The sequence below is a fragment of the Amphiprion ocellaris genome, chromosome 19, assembly GCF_022539595.1.
Source record: "Amphiprion ocellaris isolate individual 3 ecotype Okinawa chromosome 19, ASM2253959v1, whole genome shotgun sequence".
Lineage (NCBI taxonomy): Eukaryota > Metazoa > Chordata > Actinopteri > Pomacentridae > Amphiprion > Amphiprion ocellaris.
In genome coordinates this window covers 5,512,277-5,536,797 of record NC_072784.1, presented here as the reverse complement: position 1 = coordinate 5,536,797, position 24,521 = coordinate 5,512,277, and the positions used below count along the sequence as shown (strand labels likewise).

Here is a 24,521-nt window from a genome sequence, read left to right as displayed (position 1 = left end):
CCTTTAATATTGCTTTTCATTGACTTAAAAGTGTGCAATATCCTGTTATATTATACTTACAGTTACCTGCATAAAGCAGACCATACTACACAATTACCTAAATAGTAGGGTGGAATATTTAATTTCATAGGCAGATGACAAATTAAAGGAAAACCCAACAAAACATTTCTTAGGAAAGTGCTGTACCACTAGAATGGTTTCAGTGTACCTTGTCATTGACTCTCTAGGTCTCTGAAATTTACTGAGATGGTGAACATCATTCGTCTAAAAGATTTTACTTGGTATTTGATCATGGAGTGCACTATCTAACACTCTGGTCAAGAAATCTCCCGTAGGTGTTCAGTGGGATTGAGGATTTAATGACTGTGAAGGCCATAGAATTGGATTTACCTTATCAAACCATTACATGATCCCTTCTGCCCAATGGATTGGACTATTGTCAAGCCAGAGGATACCACTCCCATCAGGACAGAAATGCTTCATTACTGAATAAAGATCATCAATCAGAACAAATGTATATTTATTGCAGTGACCCTTCCCCCTAAGGGGTCAAGTGGACCCAAACCATACCAGCAAAATGACCCCTACAGTACAACAGAATCATCGGTTCACCTCAGGTTTTCCCTTTAATCTGTCACCGCTCTGTAACCCTGGCATTCAGGCATACTTTTTAACTGTCTTTGTATTTTGCATAATAGCAAATTATTCTCCCCTTGCAGGTTGGAGGCCCTTTGACATGTGACTGATCAGCTTAAGAACAAGTGAGGTCAAAGCTGTGTCAGTGTCCTTAAGCCGCACTGTACACAATCCCATGCCAAGGAGCTCTTCGCACTATGTTGGTTGGTAGAAAACAAAGGAAGAAGATCGCAAAGACTGGCTTAGGTTGGATTTCTCAGAGATGACCCTCCACTGGTTGGCCTCGCAGGTTTGGAGACACCGTGTGGCGGGTGTCACCCTGATCTTGGGGGTTACTTTTCTTCTTATACTTGTGGGTACTCACCTATTGCAGCATTCAGGGTAAGTAACAGGATGAATTTGTAGTGCAGTCTAACCTCCATTCGTGGAATAAAAACACAGAACAATGTCAAGCATTGACAAATCACTTCATACAAAAGTAATTTGTTGTTCTTTTTGGTTTCTTGTCAAAGCTCTAATGATTTTCACAAAGGCTGGAGTGAGACGTCATTGAAGGAAAGACAGGAACTAGCCGTCAATGCCAAGCAAAGACCTGCTAACTTATACCAAGACCACAAAGAGAGAAGGGTCACTCCGTCCTTGGCTGCACAGGCTAAAAAGGACTCCATACACTTCACTTGGTCATACATTCCACCTGTTGTATTCCTGAAAACACACAAGACAGGAGGCAGCACTGTCCAAAATGTGCTGTTCCGCATGGGAGAGAAGGACGGAGCCACTTTTGCTTTCCCCTATTACACCTACCAGTTCAGCTATCCAGATAAGTAGGCAAATGTAACTATGTTTAGATACATAGGTCCTGAATTTTGATGTCACATGCACCACCATCAAACAATATGGAATACTGTACGGCTTTTATTTCCTCTGTTTTCAGATTCAGGGCAGATTTTGTGGATGAGTTGCCAGAAGGTTCTTCCAATTTTGACATCCTTTGTAGCCACATGCGTCTGGACATAGAAGAGCTGAGACCCATGATGCTACCAAACACCATCTACGTCACCATCCTTCGTGATCCTGTACTGACATTTGAGTCTGTTTTCTCTTGTTACACCTCAACTGTTCCTGCATTCACCTTAGCCAAAAAGGCAGCAGAGCACAGATCAGCGTTGTCGATGTTCCTGGAGTCACCAGAGTCATTCTGGGATCCTAAAGAGCCTCGTAATGGCCTTGCAAAGAATCCCATGAGCTTTGATTTAGGTCTTGACGGCCAGAAGTGGGACTCCTGGCCGACTGACCTGACTCAGCTGGAGGAAACCTTCCAGCTGGTTATGATCGCAGAGCACTTTGATGAGTCCCTGGTCCTCCTGGGGGCTCTGCTGAAGCTGGAGTTGGAGGAATTAGCCTACGTACACTTCAACACTCGCTCTGCTCAGGATCTGACTCCACTGGATGATATAACCAAAGCCAAGATACGAGCCTGGAACAGGATGGACGTGCTGCTTTATGACTTTTTCCTCCATTTGTTCTGGGAGAAGGCAGCACGGTATGGTATGGAGAGGTTAAAGAAAGACGTGGCTCGACTGAGGGCTTCCACTGACAGAATCAGGCAGAAATGTGTGTCTAGAAAAGAAGTGCCACCTGGGGAACTGGAGGACTTATTAAGACCCGTGCAGACTGATTCAGCCACCATCCTGGGATATCATGTTCAGGGAAACCTGACCAAACAGGATCAGGGATTCTGTATGAGGTTTGTGCTGCCTGAACGTCACTACCATGCACATCTGTATTTCCAGCAGTATGGCCGGGCCATGAGGCCTGTGCCGACAGCGTAATCCATGCAAGGGATTGCATGAAAATTACAACTGTGAAAGGCATTCAGAAAAGGGGGAAGCTTGTGTATTTTTAATTTCTATGCATGAGAGAGTAGTTTATATTTTATGGTAGAGGGTGTTTCATCTGTTTCTATTCCAGAATTATGCTTGTTTTCATTATTCTAGTAAAAATGACTCAAGCGTCAAGCATTGTTTGGGTCACTCATATGGCGGCTGTAATAGGCCGAACCATTTAGCAGGTCTTTGTTAAACAAGACTAAGAGTTCATGGCCATGCTAGTAGCTCTGGGAGGCAGCAGTGCTGTAAAGACCCCCGGTAGTGAAAATCAAATTTTTTTACCTTAAGATTTCTATATAGTGCTTTTTTTTTATATGCACCATGAGGGAAATAAACCGTTATCAACCCCGTGGCTGAGCATTTCACTCTTGAGACTGCAACGTATTGATGACAGTCTCAAAAACAGACTTCTAGAGTTTCATAAATAACAAACTAAAGGAATCAATCCTGCCAACTTGCATGGTGAAGTTTTCTGCATCATCATTCTTCAGAATCAGTTTCTGGTTCCAACATATGTGGCTGAATAACCCCAGTATTATTATAATTTTGTGTAGTTAGATGCACAGTGTTTGAGCAGGTAGGAAGGTGAGCTAGTGTGCTTGAGCTGCAGCGAGGGGAGAGGGATGTATAGAGCAAGAGACGGGACTTCATAGATCTGCATATTGTAAAGGAAACAACTGTGTAGTTACATTTAAGACATTTTTAAGGCAGGAAGGGATTATTTATATGGAAAAAACGTCTAAATGCCCTACACTGATAGAGAGAGAGGCGTTTTTAGGGTTTAATCAATGAAAGAGGAGAGAACTTAATCATTTTCTTATTCAGTAAACTCTTTATTTAAATAAAAGCCGAGAAAAACAATCCAGCCTTTAAGAATAATTTCAGTAAGTTTTGTAATTTTTCCTTTTTTTCTTAACTTTACAAGTTTCATACCCACAAAAGACTTCTTTCAGTATTTCTTTTAAGAGTCACATGTTCCCAAGAATTCAATTTTCTAATCCATCCAAAGTGCAGCATCCCATCACATGATCTGAAGCAGTGAGAGGCTGTGTGTCAACGCTTGCTTGAACTTTGCCTCTAGGATGAATATGCGGTTTGATATTCCTTCATGTAAACCGATAAAGTAAAATCACCCCTTGTACCTTTTTCTGGCTGAATTAGCATAGTTCGAGATGACGACAGAAAAAAAAATCAGAATTCAAAGTCCTCCAATGGAATGATATTAAAACGATAAATAAAAATACAAATGTGCACAAACCAGCAATAAAAATATAGTAGTGTTATTACTGCTACCTGACTGCTTCATTCTACAAAACCTTGAAGGAGTCGCTCCAGCTGATTGCTTGTGAACGTTGAGGACATTTGTTGTTCTTACACTCAGTAGTTGCCACACAGTGTAAATGTCACACTTATCTTTTATCAATAAACACCCCTCAGGGCACATTTGATCTTCATATTCATAAAAGAACAAACTCATCCATGCTGTTGTTAGTGTCGACTCTTTTCAGTTCGTTCTTCCTCCGTATGTAGGTGATGTTGTTTGTTGTTGTGCTGCTTCCCGGCACCTCCTCCTGACGTTCTCCTTCTGAGAATATAAACATGGGATACGTCCCTGCAGATGTGGTCAGAGCCTGTGGGAGACAGAATGAAAAATAACTCAAGTGGCCAATCGTCAGCTTCGTTAAATGACATTGGCGTCTAACCACCGTGTCTGCAACAAGACAAATATACACCAGGTCTGATAAAAATCCTATTACGTGGTCCAAAAGCTATACAGCAGCATTTCCACAAAGCTCAGCTTTCATGTATAAAGACTCAAACACTTACCTCATTAACAGCTGTGCACAATGATTCAAACTCCCTTTGTCCTTTTGCATAGAATCCTATGGTACAGCTGGGGTCCATGCGAGAGAAAGACATCTTCCTTGGATATTTACAGTGAAATGACTGCAAAGGGAGTGGAGAGAAAATAGATCTCATTACATTCAGAGACAAAACTCCTGTAGCTCTAATTTGGATGTTATTGAGTCAACATTTATGCTACAGCTAGTTTACATTGACCAGGGATGTTTGTTCCTCAATGAGGTACTACTGAGGCTACAAGGAAGTACTGTGGACAAACTTAACCAATCTGAATAAACAGAAATTTGATCACTATTTAATTAAAAATACACATCTACATATTGAGTCAGGCTGGCGGGTGAAAACAATTAGCTAAATTTAATGGACAAATTGTTGAAACAGCTAAAAGTAATGAGGGAATGGCTGAAACAGAGGGCATAAAAATGGATGAAGAGTTGAAAAAGTTGGTTAAAAGTAAATGGTCTGCACTGACACTGCCATTCAAAAGTTTGGGGTCACTTAGAAATGTCCTTATTTTTGAAAGAAAAACATTTTCAATTAAGATAACATTAAATTAATCAGAAATCCAGTCCAGACATTGTTAATGTGGTAAATGACTATTGTAGCTGGCAACAGCTGATTTTTAATGGAATATCTCCATAGGGTTACAGAGGAACATTTTCAGCAACCATCACTCCTGTGTTCTAATGCTACATTGTGTTAGCTAATGGTGTTGAAAGGCTCATTGATGATTAAAAATTTTTTGTGCAATTATGTTAGCACATGAATAAAAGTATGGGTTTTTATGGAAAACATGAAATTGTCTGGATGACCCCAAACTTTTGAACGGTAGTGTATGCACACATCGCACACCACTGACGACAGAGCAGCCATGTAAGGTGCCATCAACTTTGGATTCAATGTTTTGCCCAAGGACACTTCGACATGTGGAGGGGCAGGGGATTTAACTGACAACCTTGCGATTAGTGGACACCCCACTCATTCATCTGAGCCACAGTCGCCACAAGTAATGGATAAGTTTTTGAAATGTCTCATTTCTTAGGACAAGTTAAACAAACCAAAACACTGACGGTTAAACTATAGTTGGGAGAAGATTCTGGGGGTCTATTAACCAGAACCTAACCTTAACCCAGGCTTATTACTTTTGATGAAATTGTTCTTTATTTAACCTTTTTCTAACAAGGAGGTATCTTGAGCTTAAAGTCTCTTTTTGAGGGAGACCGGATCGATCCTGACAACAGACATGGAACAAACGTCAAACACATTAAACCACAGACAGACTGAAAACAGAAAACTAAATCCAGCCTAGGTATAGCAGTTGGAATCCTCAGTTACACATCATGATGAGAACTTTGAACTCTCACAGAGAGACAAAATCATTAACCTGTAATGTGCTTTGAGGGTTATTCCAAGAACAGAGTGCAAAATAGGAGAAGTGCCCTGTATAGCAGTCATGTAGATGAGCAAAAATCAGACAGTTGTTGGTAGATGATAGAAAATGACACAAGTAAGAAGGGAGTTTACCCAGTATTGCTTTGTAAGTAAAAATGTACCAGTGCTGCTGTCTGCTTAGGCTAAATGAGGGCCTAACCTCAACCTTACCGCAACCTAACTTGACTACTTGTGTTATAGTAGTCAATGTCTTGGTCTTGTCTTGGAATCAACCACATTTTTGTTCTGTCTTGCCCGTACAATTGAAATTTTCTTACTGTTAGCAGCCCCTTGAATGTCCCTGCCCCTATTCGCATACACTCCAAGAATGTAACATACAGGAGAACAAGCTGTAGTTGTCTGGGAGGAGATGTCAGTCAGATCTGTTATGACAAAGTTTTGCTACCTAAACCGCAAAGAGTTCATCTGCAAAACAGCACCCTAATTAAAGTACAACAGTATGTAAATTCTGCAATGCTAACTGACTTCAGGCCGTCTTGATTTGGCTGAAACCCCTCAAAGTCTTGGTCTGGTCTGATCTAGGTACACTCTGGTCTCGGTCATGACTTTAGGTGGCCACCATTGCTTCCTACACCCAAGGCTTGGAGTCAAAAGTTTATCATGCAAAAATATTTAAATAGAATATAAAATACTGGGAAGTACTTCAAAAGTTCATCTCAAAAAGCTGTGTGAGTATGTGTGGAAACCATTGATTTCATGACTGAGAACAGCTGTCAGAAGAGGAAGTGAAAGAAGAGAAATGATACCTCATACCTCCAAGGGAAAGTTCTTCTTTGTTGTATCCACTGTGGGCTGACAGTAGTGAGGGTCGAGGTACAGCAGATGGTCATCTTTTTCACAGCAGAGCCAGAGGAAGACAAAAAAAAAAATGAAAGGACTGACATCAAACAGCTGAGCACAATAATCACGATGTGCTGAGCATACCCTGGAAGCCAACGAAGAACAAAGAGTGCTTCGGTTTGCCGCCAATGATTCCAATGCAGCATTGTAACATCAGGAGTCTCTGTGGAAAAAACACACACAGAACGTTTTGGTTTTCATTGTAGCTGCAAGGCATCTTTTTTTGTTGCTTTTTTTATGCTTCTGAGCATCTCTGTCTGGATGACATTGATTTTTCCTGAACTCTGCAACCACTCAGTTGGCAGAAAGAAACAATGCAATAAGTTACTTTTGCTGAAAACTCACCGGAACAAGCACCACACTGAGAGACACTTATTTATAAATTACTCAGTTTACACAGATTTCATGCATAAAAATAAAGTTTCAATACTTTGACACAGCTGATGTAGGAGGGATTGAGATCATGTCCACCAAGTCGGACAGGAACCAGGATGATGACAGACTTCCAGGGTTGAGGAGAAGGCCGCTCGCACAACCTTCTCACATCCTTCAAGTAGACTGAACACATAAAGAAGGAAAGACATATAAAGAGGCATGTTGTCTAAATGGCTCAATAAATCCTCACAACTTCAATGCAGGCAACTGATTGAACAACCAACAAAAGGATTACAGAGCTGTACTGTAAAGTAAAATTCTTTCATTCATTCAACAGCAGACTCATTTCACCAAAATGCACCACAGGAAATCATTCTTGGCTGTGCCATCTAACTATACAATTCCTCACTCAGTGTCAGATACTACTATTTAAATCAGCTGGAACAAGCACCACCTTTTCACCAATTCCTTTCAGGACTATATTCTCTATGAGCAACAGGTTATAAATTCTCAGCTGAGTCTGACTATGTACATCTGCAAACTTGTTGAGCTGCATGTTAGTAATGCCACTGAGCAAAGCTGTACAGACAGTTCAAATTATGGTATCAGTCAGATAAAACTAGACGATAAAGCAGCATGTGGCAGTGATTGACAGGTTGCTACTGTACTGTACTATTTTCAGTCAGATCCACCTTTCACTCATCACACCTGATCTTAAAACAAAGACAGCGACGGCCACTTTTCCAACACCAAGACTTAAAAATGACAATCAAAGAAAACCAATGGGTGACGTCACCGTGGCTACATCCATCTTTTATATTGTCTATGATAATGACAGTGTTCATTTTGTCCTAAACTGTCTTTATTAACGAAACAAGAATAAACATGCTAGAGTAAATTAAATTGCAGAGGAAAGTCTAATTAATTATGAAGCACCAAAGGAAATGTGTGTGTCCTTCAGAACAGAGCAAACACTCTAATGACAGTAAATACTTACTGGTGCAATCTTGTGCAACATACACAACTAGACTGGGAAGGTCCGCTGAAGCTGCCACAGCTTTCCTGCAACAGAATTACATTTATTGTTACAGCTTGATAAAAGCTCTTCAGCATAACCGAACTTCTACAATACCACTTAAATTCTCACCGGAGAATATGTGCCACGATGGAAGGACCATACCAGTCCCCAGCCTTCTTCCCTGAGCTCTGTCCCAACTCCACGAGCTGGTGTATCCCAAGAGGAGCTGAAGGGTGATCCGCAAACCAGGATATCATACTTCTGTGTGTAGCCTCCATAGGTCTGTCCAGGAGGGAACCCAGGCTCAGTTTTCGACCTCTGGTATTTGCCCTTTCGTTTAATTTCGATCCATATTCTGTACTGTCTGAAGGGCGAAGCAGCTCCATGTCATCTTTAACCGCATGGTGACTCACAGACCAAGTCCAACCTAAAGAAGATATAAAGAAGTTATATGCGTAATGTGAGATGTTAAATAAATAAAGCTCCGATACAAGACATTTCAAACAGATAATCATGTGACCTGGATAGAGTGCTTTGTATTTTGCTTCAGTGAACAGTAGAAATCGGTTTTCATTTTTAATGTTGGGAAATTCTGTTGTTACAGCAGCAGGATATTCAACAAAGGGGTAAACAAAAAGACAACACAGAATATTAGGGTAGGGTATAGAGTGAAGGTAACATAAAATAAGAATATAAAAAATATAATATAGAAAGAAAAAAAATTAACAAAATATACAAGAATATACAAAAGTGATGCAGAAATGTGCAAATGAGAAAGTGCTTAGATGTGCAAATGACATAAGTAGGTGCAGATGAGCTACCAGATATGATGAATGGCGTTAGAATGTAAAGTGTCCAGTGTGTACAGTGGTTTAATCAGCAGGCAACTTGACTTTGACTGGACTGTTGGATTTGTGTGTGTTGTTACCTGGTGGCATCAGGTGTAGGATCAGGCCTTGTGCCAGCAGCATCTGGCCTGTTCGCAGAACACATCCCCAACCGCTGTCTGTGGTCAACGAGCAGCCAGCCAGCAGAGGGAAACCCCGTCTGTACGTTAACCAAAGCAGAGATACAAAGGAGCGACGGAAATGCTCCTTCTCCCCTGACACAGACACAGAAAATGTATTCAAATTTCCTCCTTGCTTTTACAGTCACATAAAATACATAATTTCAGATCTATTTTCCAGACTGCTGAAGCAAGAGGGCGCCTCACTTTCATCCTTGAGCTCATAGGACTTTCCAAGCATGTACACAGGAGAGCTCTTGCTGAATTTAGATTTCTGCTTCAAGGACCAGCCTGATACAATAAAAGAAAAGGAGAAACTGTTTTAACACAGAGAGCAGAGATCAGTACTAACAAAATACTGTCTCAATGTCACTTAGATGAGACTGACCATATTTCACACTGTTCCATGCCGAGACCAACTTGGACTTCAGTTTGCCTCTGTCCTCCGCCTCCTGGTCATCCCGGCTCACTTCTTGGCCCTGAGGCCCTGCAGACTCAGAGGAGAGGAAGAGCCAGTCATCGGGGAGGCCATCAGAAGACTGGCTCTCGCAGCGAGCAAACGAGGTGCTTGGATTCATAACAACTGGCGATGACCACGAGAAGAATGGCTCCTCATCACCATAGCAGCCTACATGGATACAGTCAAGAAAAAAACCCCAACACAGACCAATTCTCAGTATACGCACAAGACACAAGCAACCAAGCAAGTACTGCGACGGCATCTGATTAATGCCAACCACAGCAAAGTCAATAATTCTCTGTGGCGGTAAGTAAAGACAGACAACATGTGACTGGACCCTGTGACTTAAGGAATGTCAGACATGTCAATTTAGGAGGAACAGGAGAGCTGCTAGTTTTCTGTTCTCACCAACATCTGGCCTGATACATCGTAGCGGCAACATGTAGTCGACATATATTAATATGTGCAACTGCAATAGAAAGTATGTATCAGAAGTGAGCAAGGTGCTTAATTCAAATGAAAAATACTGATACAACAATATAAAAATGCATTACAAGCAAAGTCCTACATTTGAAATACTACTTCGGAAAAGAATATACATATTTTCTACAAAATGTACAAAAAATTATTGGACTGCAGGAAAATGGCCCATGTGACTGTACTGTGGCATCACCACATAAGCAGAACTTTACTGTGGTAGTTTACTTCAGAAACAGCTGGGTAGTTTAGTCCTGTGGCCTCTAACCTAAAAGGAAGGCACCTAAAAGGGGTGAGTAGATAAATCTAAGGGGATGAGAGATGATATATGACATAAGAACGGAGAAAAACATTCTACCAGACCAATTAGTATTCATTTTTCAGAAGTTCCCTTAGCTGTCTATTTTTTACTGATATTCAGACAAAACAACCTGAATCTTTTAGAGGAGAAATCCTTTACGATCACAATGTATATTATCTAACAATTTATATGTCTGTATGGTGTCACAAGTCAAAAAGGTTGGGAACCACTCTTTAATATTTAAAAATGCACTGCATCTTGTAAGATTATTACATGGTTTTATATAGACTGATGACCACAATGGAAAAAAATGCAATATTTCTCTCAAATATCTGTCAGAATTATGGCCACTTCCTATGAAAATTACTGTTTCACTTTGTAACATGTCTGTCTGGTGTTTGTATTGGCTAGAAGACACATTATGAGTGAAAAAACTTTTCTACTTTGAAGCTGTGTTTAGCCTCCTGGGATTTCATATGAAACAGATGTATGGAACCAATCCTGTCAGCTTGCAGGGTGGGAATTTCTGTATCATTATTTTGTCACAGATTTAGTTACAGCGTTTGAGCAGAGCTGGAGCTCCTAATAGGGAATGGAGAGAGAGGAAGGAACTTCATGAATCTGCACATTCTAAAGGAGGCAATGCTGTAGTTATTCCAAAGCCATTTTAAGGCAGGAAGAAAGAATTTTTTTAATGGACAAAAAGTCTAAATGTGTAACTTTGGTACACATGGATGAATTATTAGATGTAAATCAATGACCATAAAGGGACTTTAAGTTAAACACTAACCACATTCACACTGCTATCATGCACACAATGATAACATACGAGTGCTAAACAGGTTTCGTTGTTTTTTGTTTTTTTTTTTTTAATTTCGGGGAGGATGCTTTAAAAAAATTTTTTTTAAGAAGGGCAGTCCAATGCTGCTGTGGTAGGAAGGGATTATTTTCGTGAGAAAAACATATTACGTACAAATATGGAACTCTGATACACAGAGATATGTTTTCAGGGTTTAAACCAATGACTGTCGGACTTTAAAAGCATAAATTACCATAAAACTGAAAAAAAAAAATTAAATCTCACTATCTGAGTACTGCTTAACACTGAGTGTAATAAAATTAAGAATATCTGGCCAAAATGCAATTTTCATTGCCTTTGCATGCCAAAGCAAAAATATCAAAGACCCATGTGGGAAAAAAATAACATTACAATAAAATTCAATCACGTTAAAGGTAAAATATTCAATTTATGTAGCTCTTCGGTTCTTCTAAGTTATCGGAGTACAGTGTGTTTACAATGAACGGCATGCTTCCTGAAAATACATCACGGACAACTCTGTCAGTCATTCCAAAAATTTAAGTTACTAATTACATGAGTTAAAGTGATGAAATATCACTTTTATTTAAGCATTTGTCATACAAAAAGAGACACAGAGGAGCCATGGCGTGTTTAATTAATGCATACATTTTCAGGTTTACCTTCATTGTGGCATCTTCATTCTGTCTTCATTAATTAGAAAGAGTCGTTGAATACTTATATTGAAGATATTGGCGTGTTTTTCTCTCTCTTAGTGTCACTTCTGCTCGCTCCCCGAACTCCTCTGACTAAAGCGGATCAGAGAAAAGTCATTTACTTCCTGTTTATGCCGGTCACGTGTCGGCGCTGTTGTGATTGGCCAACGGACGACCAATCACAGCGAGCTTCGATCAGGCTCGTAGATGTTCAATGACGTTTGAGACCAAAGCAGTCAGACAGACAAACTGAGGGTTTCTCTGCATTTTATTACATCTCTGCACTACAGGCTTTTTTGCATTGATTTTTCACAACAGTGGCTGATGGACAACAACAGTCAGAGTAACAGTTGTTGTAAAAACACTTGGACAAAGATGGACGTGACGGCAATATCACAACTTCAGACTCATGGTATGACAAGTCAAAACTGCACAAGATGGGTTAGCCTCACAGATTTTGGTAGTTTTCTCGGTCTAGATGTAAAAGTCATAAATTAATGTCAGTAGTAAAGACAGTTTTCAATTAAATAAAACAAGTTTAATAAATAGAATGAATAAAAAACCAAAATAGAAATATATGACAATGTAAATAAAAATATTTGACACGACATAAAGTGCAATTTTCTCACATCACACACAAAACCACTGGTGTTTAAAGTCCAAACATTGGGTTAATGTGACTTTAAACTACTACATTATAAACAAAGGATAAAAGAAAGACTGTTTTCTGGGACTGATCTGTGTTCATCATCAAATGAATTCTGCATCAGAATTATGACGTATGGAGTGGGAGGATCTACAGGCAAACTACGTCAGACTACATATAAAATGTACACGAATCCTTCTTTGTACCTCTGGTGCCGTACAGTGTGGTCCACAAGGTGGCAGTCTAGGACAGGTCTGGTGCCTGATGTCCCAAAAGATCATTTTTAACACACAACAACAAACAAGAACTCACTGCTAAGATGCTCTTGACAAACCTACTCCTGGCTTTGTATATCATCTACTACGATTTCACAGACAAGGAGGCTCTGTTTCATGGAACTGGGCACTCTTGGATTGCATATTGTTGTACATGTAAGTACAAAAACAACAAAAACTTCACATTATCCCTAAATAAAAAAAAAAACAAAAAACACTGGCACTTTCCATCACACGAAACAATAAACTGCATAAATAGAAAAGAATGAGTGAAAGAGCGTACTCTCCTCTAAGTGCTACTTTCATTATGCTTCTTTGTCTCTTTATGACCCTCTAAACACGCTTATATATGCACTTAATAGCCTAAAATATATAATTGCACATTTCACTATGATCAGCAGAAAACAAAATGTGTTTGCCTGGCTTATTGCAACCCTTTCCCCTTGTTTTTTTCTCCCTCTTGTCTCGAGCACAATGTAAACGTAGTAATTGGGGACACCAAAAAAGTGGCATCGTTAGCACATTGCATAGTGTCCCTGTGCAAGTTCATCTTATTTACCTCTTTCAGTCCCACTGAAATTCAGCCCTTAAACAGATCTGAAGCGGATCCTCCCTCCATTCCCAAGCATTTTGGTATCTTGGTCCATTTTCCAGTATGTTGGTTGTATTTTTCAGTGCATGATATGAAAAATCTTCCTGTGCCTGATCCCTTTTAGCAACTGAAACGTGTCGTACTGAACTAAACAATGGCACTAGAGCTGATCTGAAATGTGAAATCTGTAATGCCCATTTTAAAACAGAATCCTACCTGTTTACACACAAGTTTGCATGTGTTCGGTTGAAAAGGTGTTCACAGTGTTTTCTACCTTAAGGTCTGCTGTATATTTTTCATCTTCTTTTTAAATATTCTGTCATTTTCCATGTACAGCGTCAAACATGCATCGGGACGTACGCATCGACTATATACAACATATCGTGATGAACATACAGTACATACACAGGTCTACATTGGGACACCATGTGCACACATTTTCCAACAGATGCATCTGTGTTTACATCTTATATGTCTACATGTCATCTTTTTGGTGTTTTTTTTTTTTCTTGCTTCAGGCATTTCTGTCTTCCCGTCTTTTAAAGTCATGATATGTCAGTGTGATGCTACAGTAAAAAGGCATTACATGGGAGAGTCTCACTCTTTGTGCAGCTTCTCTGATCATGAATGATACTTGGAGCTGCGACTGTTTCCTTTATCAGACTGGAGCGTACCGGCGCTGGCTGCCGTCTGAGCCCCCCGGCGGACTCCCCCAGTCGAAGCCTCTGTTTTCCCCGCCGCGCCTCCCCGCTTCTCCTCACTCGACTTGGAGGTGTCTTTTACCTTCCCCCCCTCTTTCATAGGCCCGAGCACTGTTTTGGCCACAGTTGTGAGCTGGGTAACAAAGCTGCCTTTATCCCCAGGAGACATGGGCCGGGACTTGCTGGAGCACGGCGAGGCTGCATTAGAGGAGGGAGACATGGGATTCTCCTCCAGGACCTCCAGGTGTGCCCTCTCCTCTTTGGCCCCTCTGTAGCTGTGTGTTGGCTCTTTGTGTCTGCCTACTGCGTGGGTTGGAACCTGGGTTGGAACTGGGGGTGCAGGTCCTTTCATCTTGGTTGTGTCAGTAGCTTTATCACCGATGCCTCCTTTCTCTACTGCATCTGTGCCTTTACGTTGCTTGGACTGCTCTGTAGATGACGCTTTCTGCATGTAGCCTTTGTCTGCAGTAGCTTTCCCTTTCTCCTCAGGCTTCTCCTGAGCTTTAGTTGCAGGCCCAGTGTCTGTTTGTGCACTCTGCTGCTTAGTATCCTTTTGTCCCTTTGTTGTGCCCAGAGTGGAGACTTTCTCACTGGGTTTACTCTTGGTTGCTTCAGAACTTGAGGTGGTTACATTTTGAGATTTGGTCACAGGACTGGGCTTGCTTTCTGTGGATGAGGCACTAGACTTGATGTCAACTGCTTTTGCGCTACTCCTCACAACCTCAGCAGTAGATAATTTACTTGCGTCAACAACACCGGTTTTAGGTTCTGCTTTAGGAGCGGTGCTCTCAGTTTGTGACCCAGTGAGCTCAGACGCTGTGGTTTGAGTATCTTTCTCCCTTGTTGTTAGAAGTGTGTCACGGCTGAGCGGTGACTCCTGCCTTCCCAGCCTCCTCACGGGCTTCAGGCCTCCGATCTCTCCTCCCATGGGCGGAGAGGGGGAGGAAGATGATGAGGGAGACGGGGGAGCAGGTCCGTTCTCTCCCTCCATCTCCAGCAGACTTTGCAGACTGTGCTCGCAATGGAAGGACTCTCTCCTGTAGTCCCCATGTGTCACCTCCAGGCTATGCTTGCGTAACGACACCCCTCCCATGAGAGGAGAAGGCGACGATGACGAGGAGGAGGAGGAAGGCAAGATCGGTGCTCCTAGCTTCTCTGCAGACTGCACCCGCTGCAGCAAGGGGGACCTGGGCGGCTCGGCGCTCTTGGGGCGAGGGCGGGCGACAGGAGGTGAGGAGTGCAGCTTAGCGGGGAACATCTGCGTGGTGTTGGAGCTGCCGACAGTGTGGCCGGTGAGCGGCGGAGGAGAGGAGGTGGTCGGGGACGGGGTGTGAGCCAGAGGCGACAGGGGGATGTTGCCGGCAGATTTGCAACGAGCAGAGCGGTACTGGCGGTGAAGTTTGGGAGACAGGCCGTGCAGGGAGCTGGGCCTCATGTGGTGGGAGGCTGCGGGCGAGTTGGGAGTGCTGGACGCTGGAGAGCTGCTCTGGGATGAGGTGCCTGAGGAGGGAAGAGGATATTTGATTTTTTTTGTTCTAAAAATTGTCTTTCTATGCTGTTGGGAATTCAATTTATTACAATTTTGTCACTAAGTGCTGCTCAATAGGAAATTGTTGGGTTTCTCCTTGTAATATTATAAGGCCTTGACCTTCCAATGTGCTGTGAAGGTCATACAGGAAGGTGTATATATATATATATATATATATATATATATATATATATATATATATATATATATATATATATATATATATAAAAATAAAAAAAACAGGGTCAGTAGTGCAGCAGTGGTATTATTATTAATTATGGTACTAGTAATATATAAAATATCATATATATTTTTTATTATTCTTTTGTTATGGTTACACAAAGTTTATCGGCCTCCCAGTTGTTGTGCGGAACTTTTGCTGAGAGCTCCTGTACCCTTACGTGCACTTTTAGTCACCCCACGGCGTCCTATCAATGTGTTTTTCCTTACCGCCCTTACCTCTGGCCGAGATTGTGCAGTTGTGATTTGTGTCTTAATGTTATGTAATTCCACTTACGAGTTCCCTTTCCATTTCTGATATGTGCATCTGTAGGAGCCGAAGTTTATAAGATGTACAATTTTGTGTTTTTTCCTGTCGACTGTAAAGGTATGTGTTCCACCTTGTACTGTACATCTACTGTATGCCCAGTGACTGTTTCTCGCCTTACGCAGCTGCCATTTTTGTTCATGTATTTGAAAGGAGAGGAGCCCAAGTTTATAAGACGGACAATTTTGTGTGTCTTTTTGTCTACTGTAAAGAGAGAATAAACAGAGATCGCTTCCAATGAGATCTATGTGTCAGCTAAATTCACAATGCAGAAAAAAGCCACCGGTTACATATGTATGTATATATGTATATAACATTACAATATGCATACATAGCATGCATGCTACTCTAATCTTTAAAACATTTATATAAACCGGGCAACTTTAGAGCTTGCTCTAGTGATGAAGAAGTGTACTCGAGGTCAGTGAAACGCTGCTGCTGGAATTTCTGAAACACATTTTAATTAGCAGCCTTCTTCTTCACCACATTATCCAGGATTTTGCAACACTGGTTTGCCCACTACATTCCAGTACTAAAGACTGCTCCATAGTTCTCAGCCCAATGTTGCAGCCTAACCAAAAGCAGTGCTTCTTCCACGAACAATTTGGAGCTAATTTTTATAAAGGAAAACATAAAATATCAAAGCATTTAATACACCCACTATCTGTTTTTGCTTTCATGTATTTATTTTTTAGGCCCGACTAGCTAATAACAGGCACACGTAATCTCAGCCTTTCATACTAACCCAGATAAGAGGATTCCAGGGTTGAGCGGTAACTCTGAGTGGGCGAACGGGCCGAGAGGCTGTGGGTGGGGGAACCAGGCAGACTGTCTCCGGAAGATAGAGAACGATTTAAAGAGGAGAGGCTCCGGCTGGTGTGGAGCAGGTTGGATTGCTTGGTGATTTTCCGAAACAGGGAACTGCGCTTCTTACTGAAAGACAAAAACAAACAATGTGAGGAGAATAAAGGCATTTAAAAGCTAAAAGGAGAATGTACTCTGGTGAAAAAGTGCATCTATTTTGCAGCAACGCACTCTTGCCCCTCCTTGGCTCCTGCCCTCTTGCTGCGTCGGGCCATCTTGGATTTATAGCTGGACTTGCGGGCTGGACCAACTTTTATAGAGGTGTTCTCAAAGGGAGTAGTTGTAACTGTCACCTTGTTTCCACTCTGAAGATGATATATATTTACACGAATTTAAATGAATCATATTATTTTTGAAGAAAATATAGAAATATAGTTTCAAAATTAGATATTTTTAACTTTACACTGATCTCCCTTACCTTGAGGATGAGCTCCACTACCTCAGTATGGACCAGACCATGAACTGACTCCCCGTTTACATGAGTGATAAGGTCACCAGCACTGAGTCCTGCATCCTGGGCAGGACCTCCATCCTCAACATGCTGTAAGTAGAACAGGAGATTTAATGTAACAGATTCGGCCACTGAGACAGATCAGTTCTAATACCCATTACATAGCATGCGGTATTCCACAAGGTTCTATACTTGGACCACACCACTTTTCATTTTCAGCCATATTTTGCAACAACATTAAGTCAAATTTCCTATATATGCAGATGATACTCAACTGTGCATCGCTAGACTGTCTTAAAAATGTTAAATTCCAAATTAAATGGGAGAAATTGAATAATAAGTAATGATGCTGGTTGAAAGAGTTCTGAATTAACTTAAAACAGGCTCAATCTCAGGCAAAGTCTTAATTATTGTCATAGTGATGATCATAATTACTCAAACTTCAGTATGCATATTGACTATGTCAGTAAAATGAACTTAACTGATTAATTAAAGATTAAGACTCAGATTAGCCTAATTAACTTAACAATGTTTTGTTTTTTCTTCATGACTGAAAGAGATGTAGCTTCCTTTAACATCTACAATAGACTCTCAAGTGGTCTGCAGTCATTTCATTCATTAGTATACATTGTTTTATTCATTGAAAGTTGATTTTGTGTTTTATTTTATTCCTCTAACCTGTTTTCTTGCATTTTAATATTTCTGGTTAGCACTTTTTAATTTGCATGTTTTTGATTTGTAGGAAAGGTGCTACAAAAAAGGTTTTAGACATTAGTAAACATATTTCTCCTTCAGTGTGCTGAACAGAATCATCAAGATCTCTGCATGCCGTTCGCTCTGCCTGCTCACCCAGACCATGTGATGCACGCTGTACACATCACTGTCTCCCATGTAGACTCTGATGGCTCGGAGAGTGAAACCATACTTCTTCCCAGAGCGGTGGATGGTGATTGGAGAATGCAGGATGTTGACCATGGGGGAGTAGTCTCGGCTCGGGGAGGAGTCACGAGAAGAGGGGTTGGATGAGAGGGAGCGAGGAGACATGGGGCTGGCCAGAGGGGAGGCGCCATGCTGCTCCACTAAAGAGAGACATGATGGAGGAGGAATTACATGACAGCATTAAATGTCTGTTAAGTCACTGCTAACTAACTATTAAGTTACCGCTAATGCAACCCACACATTTCCTGCTGCTGCAGCTTCTCACTGGAAATATTTAACCGCTGAAACACAAGTTAACTTATATCATGAAGTAGTCAGATAATTCCCTGCTTTTGTTACCAGCATTGTTTATTTAAAAATGGATCGACAAAACTAGACAACTGTCACGTTTCTCACATTCGACTTCTCAACAAAGTGACTAACTTTCACCCTCACTGTGCTGCCATGTGCAGCATAACATGAGACCCGGGTTGCTCAAAAAATGATGGAAAAAGTACAATTACTGCCCAGCTTCTTTATTTAAATAATAGTTTGTTTTGCTGCTCACAGAATTCTGTGAAATTCGGGTCATTCCCACTCAATTCACTGAATGCCCCACACCTGATCATCTGCAACATTATGGCACTTCAAACATTACTCCATAGACTGGCATGAAGAAAATGCCGCAAAAATAGACATGAATCCACCCCTCTTTAAGAACTTTTAACTCAAAAACTAATGTTGCCTATGACCCCTGAATTTACAAATGTTTTACTTAATAATATTCATATGCACAGAAAAAAAAATCTGACAAATATGAGATGATCAGTCGTGAACTTTTTTTAAAATTTGCTGAATTGAGGTGGAATGATCCATTAGCTATTAAACCATGCTGGCTCTTGCTTCCAGTAAACACAGATGCTGCCAAACCAACCACTCACTAATGCAGTGCAACGCATGCTTTTACCTGCAGGGATGATGACAGACAGCGCAGTAGCAGAGGCGGATTTGATAACTTTGGTTCCTGGTCGCGAGTTTCGTTTTTCTCCCTCAACTGAGAGCTGCTGGTGGCGAGCTCTTCGCAGTACCAGGTCTGTAGTGGCCCCTCTGGGCCCCAGAGGGTCCGGAAGCCCCAGAATGGTAGCACTGATTGGCAGCGGCAGTGATGCATCAGCGGGTCGCAAAAGTTTGTCTGGTAGAGACATGAAAGCCAACAGTAAATAAATGCTGATCTCATCTGTTTAAATCAAATATGTTTAGGTTTTGATGTGCTGCTTCGTCTCTTCTTACCTGTGAAGCCGTTGCTGTCTTTAAGGAAAGACCTCAGATCGCCTTGAGATGAGATGGCACCCATTGCTCCTTCCAGGGAAGTACCCCTTGCTTTCATTGGAGGTTGTTTGCTTGGAACAGGCAGCTCAGAGTCCAGCTCCAGAGGGGAGGCCAGGCGGTACGTATCCATGAGGGCGGAAAAACGTCTTCGGGCTCCAGACGGCGGGCTGGAATCGCTCTCAGTGAAGGAGGACTCAGAGCAGGACAAGCGCTTCCTAAAAGAGCAAAACAGCAATACTTTAGGTACACAGAGCATATATCCTAATACTTCCCTGTTATGTGATAAATAAATACAGTGGAACACGCTGATGCACCTGTTTTTTCTCTATTTCATTTGATTGTATGTTTTGTCTCATTTGTATGATGCTGTTATTGGTGTTATACATTTCATCATTATTTTTTTGTGATACTGAAAACAAGTACTTGATAAAAATACACTGAAACTATCCGATTCTATCCTCTGCACTCACATCTCAGGGGAGCCCGTCCTCCAGCTCTTGTCTCTGAGGGTGACACTTCCTAGGCTTTCTCTCTTGGCCACTCGATCCTCTCTGGGGACTTTGTGCTCCCGTAGAGTCACTGTGTGGGGTTTATGCTCCAGCTGGGACAGATGCTCCATGCTGCTGTACACCTTCAGGTCCACACAACATTATAGTTAGCATTTTTGGACAATGATAGTGTTTTTCCAGGCAAAAGGTGTCAGGTCCTGACCTTGCTGAAGCGAGGAGAGCAGGATGAGAAGCGATGAATCTCCACGGGCTCGTCGTCATTGGTATCGTCTTCGTCGTATGACTGCACATGATGGTAGCGCTCAGAGCGTGCTGGTGATGACAAGCAGCAAGACATCAAATCAAGAAGAGCACAAATTATAATCACACACATTTCCATCTAATGGCATTGGCCCATATTCCATGAGACTAAAGCAGTCGAAGTCTCCCCCGCTGGCCTTCTGATGCATCCAAGTTTAAAAATGTGCACTACGCTAATAAATACTTTCCTGCATCTAGCATAGTTCTCCTAATAACATGAGTGCTGTAATGAGGGTGGTGGAGAGCGGGATGATTCAGAAGATGCTGAGCTGTTTTGATGACTAAGAATTTCCCAAGCTGCCAGAGCTCTGTGTTTCCGATCCCGGAATCAAAGTTTCCCAGGGCATCCTGTGTTCCCAGAGGGAAACTTACTGTCAAAATAACTGGTGTCTTCCTCCGACTCCAGGTGAGGGATGAACTCTGCCTTCTGTCTCAGCAGGCTGTTCCAGTCCACCTCTGTGAAGAATGAGTGCTGCTTCACTTCAAAAGCACCACCTTGAGGGCAGAGAAAAGGAAAGGAAAGGATGTATTCATAGAGAAGGAGCAGAGGAAAGACAGACAAGTAGTAACTGCAGCCCTGAAGGATCTAGAGGTATTTCAACCATGACAGAAGTTGACGTATTTGGGTAAACTGAACCTGGAAGCCAACATGCAGGATGACACTTAGTGTTCTAGGTCATCAAAGATGACCAGAGGGGTCCTTCCACTGGTAGAGGAAGTATTCAGAACTTTAACTGTGATAAAAGTAGTAACACCACACTGTAAAAACACTCCATTACAAGTAAACTCCTGCGTGAAACATTGTAGTTTTGGTTTATTCAGAAAATCTAGAAAATGTATTGAAAGCAGTAAAAAAATTGACTTTCACAGTGTTACATATCATATCAATTTAGTTTAGGGATGGAACTAATGACTGTTGCTGAATGATCGATCTGGTGATTATTTTCTCAAATGACTGATTGTTTATTTGTAAAAGTTCAGAAAATTCTGAGAAATGACAATATTGTTTACCAGAGTCCAAAGTGACACAACATCAATGCAGCGTTTATTAAACCAACAGTGACAACCTCAAAATAATTACCCAAAATGAAAAGAAAAGGCTACAAATCCTCACTTTTAAGAAACTGGAATCATGAAGGTTGAGGAATATTAATATGAAAAGACTTTTTTTACATTATTATAAGAATAGCTGCAGGTAATTTTTTTGTGAATTGACACATGATTTCAGCTCTGTTGGTATATACAGCAAATATGCAGTTTAATTTATGAGCCTGTCATATGTTTCGGATACCAAATCCTTGGCTGTCAAATGCATGTATTGGAGAAAAACATGTATATTTCATACTCAAGTAAGCGTCCACAAACTTGCACTTAGTTACAGTTCTTTTGCAAGTACAGCAGCCAAACAGATCATGGAAAAATTGTGGAATAGCTCAACTAATGTGACTAAGCAGACAAAACTGACATAATGAGTCAGCTGTAATATCTGAACACCACAGACTGGAATTGAAAGTGCAGGGAAATTAGTCAGCAAGTGAGTGGAGAAAGCTCAACAGAAAAGTAACAGAGCGTTGTAATTATTAGCTCTTATTCTAAATAAATCATAGGAAAGAAACTACGAAATATTAGCGGTTGCAATCTGTGGTATGAAATAACCTTCTCCTTTGAATTTAATTGAAATGAATGCACATGGGGAGTATCTAAAAAGCATAAAAGCTAGAACCATGTCCTGTTGGTGACTGACCTGTGCCCAGCCGAACCAGTGGATTTGTCTGCAGCAGGGAGGAGATCAGGTGTTGGGCATCGACTGGAAGAGCTTCATCTCCTTCAGGCCACACGATGTCGTCTAACAGATACAGCAGAGAGAGAAGAGGGCAGGAGGAAACACATTTTTTGTTGAAAAAGTGACAATATTGTGTGGAAGACAAGAAGCACAGTTTATCTATTAGCTATGTGCGGTGTGTGTAACATCTCTTTGATCGCTCACCTGTAATGACTTGTCCAAACAGTTCCTCCGGAGTGTCTCCAAAGAAAGGCACGCATCCGACTAGAAACTCATACAGGATGATGCCCATGGCCCACCAGTCCACCGGCTTCCCATAACCCTGACGAAGAATAACCTCTGGGGCGATATACTCTGGAGTTCCATATACCTAAAAGAAAAAATACACCTGATTTGCTTTTGCTAGATTTTCTGTGAATAACCTGCAACCTCGTCTCAGTTGCAGCTATGTGCATTTGTGCAACTAATACCATTTATGTCTCATCTAAAGTAACTGTTCTTAAACCGCTGACCCTGAGTAAGACACACACACAGTACATATGGAGCATGCGTATTTAAGTCCAACCTCGAGATGCCAAGAAAACATCAAAGCCCCAGCGAGCGTTTTCATGTGCAGATGGGCATGCACTGAATGCTAACAGATTCCTGGCTGCCATGATGTATACACAAGAAATAATGAGGCTTAGACTCAAAGCATGAGCCCTGAATGAAAGGCTCCAGAAAATGAACCTTACCTAAAAGAGGAATGATTACAATAACTGAGGAAATACTGGCCTATTGTTCTGCCAACTGTTAGCGGCCTCATTTTGTCACGCTTCAGATATGCCTGCCGCACAATGATGGGGAATATCTTTGCATAGAAATGAACACACCAAAGGGCATTTCATACTGAAACTTTGCTGGGATCGTATTGTATTTGAACTGTCTACACTGGAATATTGCGAAAAAGGACACGACTGACAGCTTCCCTGCATATCTGAGTGTTGATTTGAATTCATTTGAATTTTCTGAATACTAACATTAACTACAAGTGCAGAGATGTTAAAAAGGCTTCGATAAATACGTAGTTCTAACATATCACTGATACAAGGAGTTTTTGTCATTGAGAATTCAACGCTGCTCTCTGTCTTTGCCATACCTGTTTATCCAAAAACTCCCGAGTATCCTTCTCGATGTGTCCTTCATACAAGTTGGTGGTCAGACTCATCAGACCCATCTTAGACAGGCCGAAGTCAGTCAGTTTAATGTGGCCCATTGAGGTAATCAGGAGGCTGAGGACAGAAACAGCAGAGTTAAAAAGCTTTGTTTGCTCTTTTAACCCTCGTGTCATCCTGCGAGTCAAAATTGACCCATTTTAAAGTTTGAAAATGTGAAAAAAAAATATATTTTCACAGTGAAATTTCTGATGTCCACATTTTCAACATTTTTGGGAAATCTTTGAACATTTTTTGGTGGAAAAAAGAAATGTTAAAAATGTTTCTTAAGAACATTCACAAAAAAATCAACCAAACTCCAGTGGATTTCGCTGGATTTTGGTTGATTTTTATGTGAATGTTCTTAAAGAAAATATTAGAAGTTTTACTGATATATATGTAATCACTTTAGATATTTTTAGGTTTTTTTGGAAGATTTTTACTCATTTTTTGAAAATATTTACAAGGATTTTCTTGCCAAATTTTGGGGATTTTTTCAAAATAAAACTTTTAAGGAATTACTGGAATTTTCTTCCTGAAGGTTTTGCAAATTTTCAGGAATTTGGGGATTTTTTTTTGCTGAATATTTGGATTTTTTTCAGACAAGAAAAACTATATTTTTTGGTGCCCGTAAATGAGGACAACAGGAGGGTTAAAACAGCAACATAATAGCAATAGAATAGTGTTTGTTTCATCTCTTTGGTGAAAACTCTCCGTCTTACTTGTCAGGCTTGAGGTCCCGGTGTACGATGCCATAGTTGTGTAAGTACTCCAGCGCCAGGACTGTTTCTGCAAAGTACATGCGTGCCATTTCCACAGGCAGAGCCCCGATGTTCTTCAGCAGAGTGGCACAGTCCCCACCTGCCAGCACAATTCATGATTTGATTAATCCTGCTGCTGACAGTAGCAATTACCGTGAATGTCTCCCGGTACCTCTTGTCCTCGACTATTTTAGTTTCCATTTAGGCCACTGAGCAACAAGCACAACAGGACGCAATCAAGAAATCTTGGTGAGTGCAGTTCTGTGGAGCACGATGAATCTGCTTTGCATCATTC

General features: G+C 41.2%; 3 protein-coding genes across 8 annotated transcripts in view; 1 reads left to right on the top strand and 2 right to left on the bottom strand.

Annotated features, from left to right (window-relative positions):
- The first annotated feature begins 847 nt into the window (after positions 1-847).
- On the top strand, positions 848-3,754 carry LOC111566390 (galactosylceramide sulfotransferase). Its single transcript, XM_035946677.2, has 3 exons — positions 848-1,017; positions 1,149-1,460; positions 1,571-3,754. Exons 1-3 carry the CDS (start codon positions 899-901, stop codon positions 2,466-2,468), a joined length of 1,329 nt encoding a protein of 442 aa, XP_035802570.1. The 5' UTR covers positions 848-898; the 3' UTR covers positions 2,469-3,754.
- On the bottom strand, positions 3,335-11,950 carry LOC111566401 (cysteine protease atg4da-like). The gene is made up of 11 exons (XM_023266969.3): positions 11,797-11,950; positions 9,468-9,707; positions 9,287-9,370; positions 9,002-9,175; positions 8,203-8,500; positions 8,053-8,117; positions 7,111-7,238; positions 6,765-6,843; positions 6,594-6,670; positions 4,353-4,472; positions 3,335-4,156 (listed from the first exon to the last, which is right to left on the bottom strand). The coding sequence occupies exons 2-11, from the start codon at positions 9,655-9,657 to the stop codon at positions 3,983-3,985; spliced, it is 1,389 nt and encodes a 462-aa protein (XP_023122737.1). The 5' UTR covers positions 9,658-9,707; positions 11,797-11,950; the 3' UTR covers positions 3,335-3,982.
- A 129-nt stretch (positions 11,951-12,079) lies between these two features.
- LOC111566393 (microtubule-associated serine/threonine-protein kinase 1-like) overlaps positions 12,080-24,521 on the bottom strand; it is a 61,482-nt gene continuing 49,040 nt past the window's right edge. For all 6 annotated transcript variants that reach the window (XM_055005197.1, XM_055005196.1, XM_055005199.1 and 3 more), the window contains 14 exons: positions 24,188-24,326; positions 23,411-23,543; positions 22,477-22,642; positions 22,234-22,335; positions 20,862-20,984; positions 20,392-20,501; positions 20,151-20,311; positions 19,642-19,895; positions 19,319-19,543; positions 18,283-18,512; positions 17,401-17,523; positions 17,154-17,287; positions 16,864-17,051; positions 12,080-15,543 (listed from right to left, as the gene is read on the bottom strand). In XM_055005197.1, the coding sequence (XP_054861172.1) occupies positions 13,964-15,543; positions 16,864-17,051; positions 17,154-17,287; positions 17,401-17,523; positions 18,283-18,512; positions 19,319-19,543; positions 19,642-19,895; positions 20,151-20,311; positions 20,392-20,501; positions 20,862-20,984; positions 22,234-22,335; positions 22,477-22,642; positions 23,411-23,543; positions 24,188-24,326 (3,668 nt within the window). In that variant the 3' untranslated portion in view covers positions 12,080-13,963. The remainder of the gene's footprint in view (positions 15,544-16,863; positions 17,052-17,153; positions 17,288-17,400; positions 17,524-18,282; positions 18,513-19,318; positions 19,544-19,641; positions 19,896-20,150; positions 20,312-20,391; positions 20,502-20,861; positions 20,985-22,233; positions 22,336-22,476; positions 22,643-23,410; positions 23,544-24,187; positions 24,327-24,521) is intronic.